At 43.0% G+C, this 9910-nt stretch overlaps 1 protein-coding gene across 1 annotated transcript; it reads right to left on the bottom strand.

Moving 5' to 3' along the window:
- Positions 1-5042: 5042 nt before the first annotated feature.
- Positions 5043-7585, bottom strand: LOC113884827 (beta-defensin 105-like). The gene is made up of 3 exons (XM_027529831.1): positions 6965-7585; positions 6585-6626; positions 5043-5403 (listed from the first exon to the last, which is right to left on the bottom strand). Exons 1-3 carry the CDS (start codon positions 7032-7034, stop codon positions 5276-5278), a joined length of 240 nt encoding a protein of 79 aa, XP_027385632.1. The 5' UTR covers positions 7035-7585; the 3' UTR covers positions 5043-5275.
- Positions 7586-9910: the final 2325 nt, after the last annotated feature.

Raw genomic sequence — 9910 nt, 5'->3', positions numbered from 1 at the left:
GTGGGTTCAGTGTCTGGTTGAGGAAATAAGATCCTGCATGCAGTGTGGCCAAAAAGAATAAGAAAATAAAAAAGCATTCTGGAGGCCTGAAAGAGGGGCAGGTATTCCCACGCAAGGTTACAAGCCCAATCAATACAGGCTGTGTGGGCTTTTTATCTCTCGATAAAGAAGTGTTCCCAGCCTGAACTTGCCTTTTGTTGCTGAGTAGAGGTCAAAAGACTACACACGCAAGACTGCCATTACCAGCAAAATAATACAAAATGTTATTAACAACTGTATGCCTAAACATTCAACTGCTTACATAAAATAGTAATATTATTATTAATCAAAAGATGGCTTTGAAAGGGCATCTTTTCACTCCAAAATACAGAATGAGCTCCAAATACTAAAAAAAAAAAGTTTAGTTGGCTCTTCATTTTTAGTTTCTAAAGGTAGAAAATGAGTTTTTTGATTTGATATCTTTCTTCTTTCTAAATACAGGCATTTGAAACTATAATTTTTTTCCTCTAAGCATTAGTTTAGCTGCATCCCATAAGTTTTGTGGGGTTTTTTTGTTTGTTTGTTTGTTTTGTTTTTTACATTTTCATTCACCTTGAAATATTTTCTAATTTTTCTTACGATTTTTTTCTTTGGCTCATTATTTATTTGGGGGAGTGTGTGGTTTAATTTTAGGAGAAGGCAATGGCACCCCACTCCAGTACTCTTGCCTGGAAAATCCCATGGACGGAAGAGCCTGGTAGGCTGCAGTCCATGAGGCTGCACAGAGTCAGACACGACTGAAGCGACTTAGCAGCAGCAGTAGCAGTGGTTTAATTTTAACACATTTGAGACTTTCCTAAGTGTGCTTCTGTTATTCCCTTGTGGTTGGAGAGCATATTTTCTATGATTTCAACTCTTTTTTTTTTTTTTTTCAACTCTTTTTATTGAGAATGTTTTCTGCCTAACATATGGCCAGTCCTCGAGAATACTTCATGTGAACTCGAGAGAATCTGTGTTGTGCTGTTGTTGGATGGGCTGCGCCGTAGATGAGGTCTCACGGGGTTTACTTTTTATAAAAATGTTCTTTTGTCTCTAGTGGCCGGTTTGTCTTAAAGTCTGTTTTGTCTGTTTTTCGTGTAACCATTACAGCTCTCTTTTGGTGACTGTGTACATGGTGTATCTCTTCTCACCGTTTTCCTTTCTGTGGTCTGTGAGAATCACACCCATCTCTCTGCCCAATATCCTAAGGGCAACTCCCCGGCGCTTTCTGCTCTTGTCCTACCGTCGGAGGCGGCCCCAGCCACAGCTCTTTTCAGGCGTGAGCACCACAGGGTGACTTGTCTAGCTCTCCAGGCAGCCTTCCTTGAATTTAGTCTCTTAAGCATTGATGTGAACGTGATATTTTCCTCACCTTTCCCCATGAGAGGCTGAGTGAAGTCACAGTCACAGCACCACAGAGAAACCCTGTCCCTGCCTTCTCTAGTTTTCTCTTATACCCTCAAGTAGGTACAAGGGTAAGTGTTTCAGAACGCGTTTTGAGGTTAGCCTCTTTACTCTCCTTACCTTTGCGGTTTAGCACCTCAGTCAGGACTGTGGAAATTAATGATGCTTAGCGTTTTGTCCTCTGCCTTTTGGGAATTCGGCCCATACTGATCCGTCTTGCTCTGTAGGCACCGTTGTTTCCTTTCAGTTATTGTGAGAGGGCTTTCAAGTGGAACCCAGAACCAGGAAAGGGTACTAGCCGTCTAGCATAAGGCCTACAAAAGCTACAGCTTCAGAATTGATGGAGTTCAGAGCTTGCTAACCAGGAGCATTATGTAGACCAACTCAAGTGGGGACACTGTAGGAGAGGCCCAGCCCCCGGGTCTCTCTTCCTTGCCACTTTTCTCTGCCCCATCCATCACCTAGAACCTTCCTCTTCAGAAGATTCAGCGGAAACCAATAATCAGAGATCTCCATAATTTACTGAGGAATCAACAGACACTTATCTGAGGCATCCGCTTGACATCTGAAAGGACTGACTTTTCAAGTAACAAGAAGCTAATGTGAGCTGAGACTATATTATTCTGTAGGAAGGATCGGGTGTCTCAGGGAAAAAGAGGTAACTGAATACAGAAGTTCTAAAAGGAACAAAGTATGGAAGAGAGGAGAGAGCAAAAGGAAGAAGGGAAATTTGTGAATGGTTGAGTGTTAATGAGAGGTACCCTCTGAGACCATAAGCCGTCTGACTCTGGATGCTGTTTAAGGTAATGATTAAGGTAATAACAGGGCACAACCACTGATCCTCCACTCCCTAGGACTCTGAGACATGTACATGAATTCTGTAAAAGAGCATTAGTTCAGATCCAGAATACTTTGTTTTGGAGTCAAGCAGTATGGGATGTGGGATGAGTAAGGAGTACCCTGGCTTTGTGATGTTCTCTGAGTCATCAGCTGCACACTCACTGTGGAGATCCAGGGAGAAGGACCATCCTCTGGCAGATGGTGACTCACCCAGATTTTTAGAACCAGATCCTCCACTAGCCACTTCCCTGAACTGTTTCCTGTGAAAATGAAGGAAACACTGTAGAGTCCCACAAGCATTCTGTCTTAGATCTCTTCTGGAGAACAACTGATCAAATGTAAATATTCAGGCTCTGTTGTCTGATCTATTTACATTCATGTCAGACATGAAATGGTTCCCTCACCAGAAGCTTGAAGAAATAATTTAATTTGGACAGCTGGTGATAAAGTGTTGAAAGAACTGAACTTGTATAATGAGAGCAGTGAGGCAACCCTAACATTCAGTCAGTCAGTTCAGTCACTCAGTCATGTCCGACTCTTTGCGACCCCATGAATCGCAGCACGCCAGGCCTCCCTGTCTATCACCAACTCCCGGAGTTCACTCAGGCTCACGTCAGTGATGCCATCCAGCCATCTCATCCTCTGTCATCCCCTTCTCCTCCTGCCCCAAATCCCTCCCAGCAGCAGAGTCTTTTCCAATGAGTCAACTCTTTGCATGACGTGGCCAAAGTACTGGAGTTTCAGCTTTAGCATCATTCCTTCCAAAGAAATCCCAGGGCTGATCTCCTTCAGAATGGACTGGTTGGATCTCCTTGCAGTCCAAGGGACTCTCAAGAGTCTTCTCCAACACCACAGTTCCCTAACATTAGCCACAGCTGAAATACCCCTCTGCTGGATGGTTGGAGGAAAAACAAGAGGCTCTGGTGTGAGTTCAGGAACAAGGACAAGATGGTGAGAGCTGGGCCTGAATGCAGAAGCTGAAACCAAAAGAGATAGTGAGGGAGGGAAACCCTGAGTTCTCCTGTTCTCTTATCCACCATTCAGCTGCCAGGCACTTGCAATAGACTGATACCAGCCAGAAAAACCAGAAAGCTTAGAGAATGTACTTTGCAGACAATATGCCAGTTATACAGAGCAAAGTAGGAAAAAGACAGGCATGGATCTGAGCGCAGAAAGACCAATGAGGCCACGGTCCTCTCAAATGTGGAGCAACATAGTCATATATTAAAACTGGGTAAGCAAGTTTGAGTAGGGCCTATCATTTTGACCTTTATTTTGTGAACTGCAAATTTTTTCATAAGGCAAAGTTATAGAGTCAACCATTTATACATATCCTATGTTGAACCTTTTAAATTAATTTGTAGCATTTCACCCATTGGCAGGAAGAGAAGGGCTTCCTTGGTGCCTCAGAAGATAAAGAATCTGCCTGTAATACTGGAGACCTGGGTTTGATTCCTAAGTTGGGACAATCCCCTGGAGGAGGGCATGGCGACCCACTCCAGTATTCTTGCCTGGAGAATTCCATGGACAGAGGAGCCTAGCAGGCTACAGTCCATGGGATCGCAAGAGAAGAGAAACATAAACTTGGTGTCCTGGACCTTAACTGAGCAGATGTGAGATGTTTTTAAAAAATACACATCATACACTTTAACACCCGTTGTTTTGTGTCTTCTTGATTATAGCCATGCTGAGTGGTGTGAGGTGTGGTTCTGAGTTGCATTTCCCTGAGGAGTAGTGATGTTAATCCTCTTTTCAAGTACCTGTTGGCCATTTTAATGCCATGTAGATGGACCTTGAACACATTATGCTAAGTGAGATCATCAAAAAAGGACAAGTACTGAACGCTATCTATTATATGTAGACTCTAAAAAAGCCAAACATGTGAAACACAGAGTAAAATAGTAGTTACCAGGAGATGGGAGTGGAGGGCTGAAGTCAATGTTGTTTAAGGGCACCAACCTGCAACAGGTAGTAAATAAGCCATAGAGATCTAATGCACAGTATAATGAATACAGATGACAATTTTGCTGAGAGACTAAAACTTAATTATCCAAACAGTATAAAGAAAGGATAAGTATGTCCTGTGATAGAGGTGCTCAACATCACTACAACAGAATCATATTATAATGTAGAAATGTATCAAACTAATATGTATGTCTTAAATTTACATAGTTTTATGTCAAAGATAGTCAATAAAAATACACCATAAGTACTAGAGTAAGTGAGTGACAACATATTGGCACAGAAAGAAATGATGTGGAAAAAAGTAATTTGTTACAGAACTATAACTCCATTAACAGTGATGCGGATGCCGTGTCCATTTATTTTGTGTTAGAATTAGTCCATAAGGATGAATACACAGAACATGGAGGTGATCTGCACATCCTTTGCTGGTTTCCAACTATGACCTTGAGCAAATGACAACCTCCCTGGTCTCAGTTTCTTCAAATATATACAAGGACAATAAAATCTACCATATAAGATGTTTGTGAGTCATATGAGAAAAGTATATGGGCAAGATTCATAAGTTATAAGGGACTCTATAAATATATAGTAATAGTATCTGACTGTGTGAGTAGCTGTTAGGTACCAACTCATGTCTTGACTTTTTTTAAATTTAAGTATAGTTGGTTTACAGTATTACATTTTTTCAAGTGTACAACATAGAGATTCCATGTCTTATAGATTATACTACATTTAAAGGTATTATAAAATATTTTTATTTTCCATGCCATACAATATATACTTATAGCTTATTTATTTTATACATAACAGTTCGTGCCTCTTAACCCCCCACCTGCTACTCCCCCCTTTGTTGCCTTCTCCTTCCCCACTGGCAACCTTTTTAGAGATTGTCTTCAAAAAGCAGCAAAGGAACAAAACAAAGAGGGAAGGGAATGAGAGTGACCCTGAACTCACACTGACTGTATGACTAGGTTAAGCTACATAACTTCTCTCCACCTTCCTTGAACATCCAGTCCCATTTCCAAAGCCAGAAGAGAGCTGGTGCGGCTTACAGGATCCTCCGCCGGCAGCAGAAAAAGTTCACTTTGCAATTTCCAACAATCTTCTCATCCTCAGTGCATATTTTCCTGCATTTGCCCCGACCGAGCCAGCACAACTCACAGGGAGATACGTCACCTGCACCAAGAAAGAGCTTCTGACTTGACTTTCCTGAGGACTCTCTAGGAATGGGGGAAGGCCCCAAGGCCATAGAAGAAGGGAGGGTTTGTGTTTATGACTATAAAGAGTGTTTTCAAGAAACGGCCTGGACTTCTCCAAAGACCTCCACTTTTTTCAGAATAGAGTTGGGGAGTTTAATGTTTAAGCAAAAGGAAGATGCAATCCCTTTCTCTATATGTTTAACAACTGCATGGGTCAAAAGTATAAGCACAGTTGGACAATGTCATGTATGTTACAGAACTATAAAAAAATACATACCTGATGCTGCTGCAAAAGTTACAAAATGAAAATGGGAGAGAGATCTTGTGGTTTTGAAAGATCTTTGAGGGTAGAGTTTCAAGACTTCGGTTCAGTTTGTTTGGGCCAGGTAATGGCTATGTGTCCTCTCACTAAACTGCTTAGTCTCATCTTCTATAAAAATCGTGGTTATGATACTATCTGCCTCAAAGGGATGTTTTGAAGATCAAATGACATAATGCACATAAAGTTGTTAAGAGCTTGCTTGGGACATAGTAAGCACTCAGCGATAGAGGCAACCTTAGTCGCTCTCCCACTCTGAAATTCTGTCTGGACACTTCTAAATGTTTAGAATTACCCAGGAATATTTCTTTCAGTTCTGTTTATAATATGCTTTTTTCCTATACTGGGTGAGTTTACAAAAAAGATCACTGGGCTATTCATTATGAACAGGTCATCTGCAGTGGTGATGGATTTTCACTGAACCACCTTGACCTCCTTCTTAGACCACTGGTATACATTCGGGACACAGTTTACTGGATTTAGGAGCAGAGGCTGTTAAGAGTTGGGTAAGCGTGCTCTCAGAGCAGAGTTAATTGGCTGGTACAAGCTTGGTCCTGTGACCTTGGTTTAGTTAGTACCATGATCTCATGAGAACAGCCATGAAATCCAAAGCTCCATGACCAAAATGACAAACCAATAACAAAGAGGTTTCCCTGTGAAATGGAAAAATCCAGATATGACACTTAGAACAAGAGGAAGAAAAGGTGGAGTTAGTCTGGTTATCAGTTGGTCTGGGATATCAGGCAGTTAGTTCTATTTCCACGGCTTCTTTGTCTCTGGAAGTTCAAGATACCCGACAGGGCCAGAGTTCCTAAAAGTAAAAGAGGGATTTATCTTACCTGCTGAAAGTGGCTGGGAATACTGGAGTCCTGCCTGGCACCCTAAATTCAAAACAAAGCACATTTTGAATATGAAAACCAATGCAGGGAAATAACACTGGGAAAACTTTTACACAACACTCTGTAAGAGCTTTCCCAGCTCACAGAGGTTGAATCTTTATTCTATTTTTGAAGGCTGGAACTCCTGGTATCCAATAAGTTTCTTTTTTTTTTTTTTTTAAGGAATCATAGTTTGCTTTTAGAAAACACTACTGCTAGTTCAAGAATTGCCATGAGAAGTGCAGTGGGGAGCTGACTGTCTCTCCTCTTCAGGGTGGTACATAGAAGAGTCATCAAGTTTTATGATCTGCCCCGTCAAAATCCCATCTACTCTCTTTTACCTGACGGAAATTGAGCCAGCATGAAGAAGAAGGCCAAGACAAAATAAAACATCTTCCTGCTCGGCGCCATCTCTGCGGGAAGACTCTTCAGAAGGGAGATTTGGGATTCCTTTGAGAGGACGAAAGGCTCCCTTATATTTGAAAGTAATGCAATGTGCTCTTGGTCAGTGAAGTGAATCCATAAAGAAAGCACACTTACATGCTCCGTTTCCCAGGATCAAGGACCAGGGTGACGCCCTTGGCCTCCACAGGTCCTTGTGTTGGGGGAATGCCTACTGGGCTGGTAGAAGGGACGCCAGGCCAGGAGCTGAGAGACCGGGGCAGCTCAGTCCTGGTGCGGGGAGTAGGAGGAAGCCCCACCCCACTCTCCCAGCTCAGCGAGCTCATCTGTCAAGCAAGGACCAGCTCACAGTTGTTGAGAGTGAGCACAGTCACTCTCCTACCTCTTCCATCTGGTCTGAGGATCTGGTGTGATGATGACAAGAATGTGTTGAGCACATGGAATGCTCCCAGGAGCCCTGGTGCCCTGTAAGAGCTCGATAATCGTGGAGTATCACTTCCCTGGCTTTCAGGTGTGCTGTCCCTAACTTTCCCAAGGAGAAAGGGAGGGGTAGCAGTCATTTTGCCTATTTCTGAGTCCTTGAACCTGTAACAACCCCACTGAGAAGACCAAAGTCATAACTACCACACCTCTTTAATTCATTAAGAACACGGGTATTGGGACTTCCTTGGTGGTCCGGTGGTTAGCACTCCTTGCTTCCACTGCAGAGAACCTGGGTTCTATCCCTGGTTGGGATAGATACCACAAGATACCACAAGATACCACAAGCCTCAAGGTTTGGACAAAAAATAAGTAAAGCTACGAAAATGGATGAAATAACCTAGGGAGCTAATAGACCAAACACACACACTCACAAAAAACCATGGGTATTAAAAGTTATACCCCTATCAGGCTTCCCTGGTAGCTCAGTGGTATAGAATTTGCCTGCCAATGCAGGAGACATGGATTCAATCCCTGGTCTAGGAAGATCCCACATGCCCCAGAGCAAGCCAGCCCATTAGCCACAACTACTGAGCTTGTGCTCTAGAGCCCGTGCTCCATAGCAAGAGAAGCCACTGCACTGAGGCGCCCCGCACCGCAACTAGAGAGTAGCCCCCACTTGCCACAAGGAGAGAAAGCCCGCATGCAGCAATGAAGACCCAGTGCAACCAAAAAACAAATAAATTTTAAAAATCAACGAGATGACAAGATAATAGATAAGATAAATGAAACTGTGTATCACTGAAAATATCCGGAAGTTTGTCTTTCCTTGGGGGCTTCAGTCTGCTTAGGTGAGGCTGGAAGGAAATAGGAGAAAACACATTGTTTTGGTCAATCATTCCTAACTGGATATGCATAAAGAAATATCTAACAAAAGCATGCTGACAAAGGCCGAAGTTAGATAGGATATTCCCCAATTGCTTTTTAAAATACGGTTTTTAGTTTGGAAAAATTTTAGATTTTCTGCAAAGTTGCAAAGACAGTATAGAGTGTGACCACCTACTCACTGCCCCCAGTGCCTCCAATGTTAACGTCCATGTTGAAAATTACTCATACTTGTCAAAACAGAGAAAGTCACAGTAGGACATGACTACATGGTAAACGCCAGGATTCCAGTTTCTCTAATGTTTTCTCCTGACGGGGACTGGGTTTGGGGTTTGGAGAAGGAGAACACAGAGTGGTGTGTCCTTCCGAACCCATTCATCACATCAGGGTTACATAATGCGAATGTGACGGACCCCTCCTGAGATGACCTTGACCACCTGATAGGCTCTCCTGCCAGGCTCCCCCAGTCTTACGTGATCTCCTTCCACAGTCTCTTCTTTGAAAGCAACTCATTTTCCTTTAAACTGAAATAATTAAGCTCCAGCTCCTGGATCGGGAGTATCCACAAATACCGATTGGAATTCTTCTGCTCAGAAACATGTCTGTTTTCTCAAATGTATTTATATGTTCAGTCACTTATTGATATCAGCAGAACATGAGGAAATGAACTAGTGAACTTATCCAGATCACATATGAAAACCACCTTTCCATAACATAGCTTTTGAGGCGTTTGTGGTTGGCCTGTTGTTGTTGATTTAATTAATTTTTATGGGAGTATAGTTTTTCTACAATGTTGTATTCGTTTTTGCTGTGCAGCAAAGTGAATCAGTCATATGTATGCATATTGGGGGAGGTTTATGGTTGTTTCAACAAATGCTTCTAAGGTATCTTGACATTAGCAATCATAGCAGTGGGGCAATATGGATGGATGCATAGCCCCCTAATTCCACCTTGTCCTAAAGAGAGGCATCGCACTCCCTCTCTCCCAAGGGGGAGGGTTAAATTGGACAGTTCAGGTCTTCGTCTCCACCCAGGTGTCCGTGGGCTATCTTGAGAGGAGCACAAGCACATCTTTGCTTCTGCCACGCCTCACTGATCAAGAAGTTATCAGGCTGGAGAAATTTATAAATGTGGGTGCTTGCTGCTCCTTCCTCGTGGTCACTGTGCTGATCTCTCAAGACCTGCAAGTCATGAGGACGTCCCTCTTTCTCTTTGCTGTCTTCTTCTTTCTGGCCCCAGGTAAAACGAGCACTTTGGCAGGGAAGGTTATCGGAGGTGGAGGCCCAGAGAGAGGATCTGTCTCAGTGAGCTCCCGGGCATAGCTAGCTCTAGAATGCTGTGACCACCCCCCCCCCCCCCCCCCCACCTCTTAGCCCAGGAGCCCTGCAGAGGGGACCAGAGGCTATTTTCCTCTAATGCCTCTGCTGGAAATCCTTTGCATTTGTTGTTGTCTAAGATGGACTGTCACAGGTTTGAAGACATCACAATATGCCAGGAAAGAAAGCTTTTGGTCCTCCCCAGTCTTACACTCACTAACAAAAACTTAGAAAAAAAATTAAAAGCAAGGTTAGCTATTGGTG

The sequence above is a fragment of the Bos indicus x Bos taurus genome, chromosome 27 (genome assembly GCF_003369695.1).
Source record: "Bos indicus x Bos taurus breed Angus x Brahman F1 hybrid chromosome 27, Bos_hybrid_MaternalHap_v2.0, whole genome shotgun sequence".
Taxonomy (NCBI): Eukaryota; Metazoa; Chordata; class Mammalia; order Artiodactyla; family Bovidae; genus Bos; species Bos indicus x Bos taurus.
This window is presented reverse-complemented; position numbering and strand designations above follow the sequence as displayed.

What these genes read in the sequence shown, in the direction of transcription:
- LOC113884827 (XM_027529831.1), bottom strand. Translation starts at nt 7,034, where the DNA reads ATGGCGCCGAGCAGGAAGATGTTTTATTTTGTCTTGGCCTTCTTCTTC. An exon ending in GCTGGCTCAATTTCCGTCAG is followed by an intron (nt 6,627 to 6,964) that starts GTAAAAGAGAGT and finishes TTTTGAATTTAG; the next exon opens with GGTGCCAGGCAGGACTCCAG. An exon ending in TTCCCAGCCACTTTCAGCAG is followed by an intron (nt 5,404 to 6,584) that starts GTAAGATAAATC and finishes TTCTTGGTGCAG; the next exon opens with GTGACGTATCTCCCTGTGAG.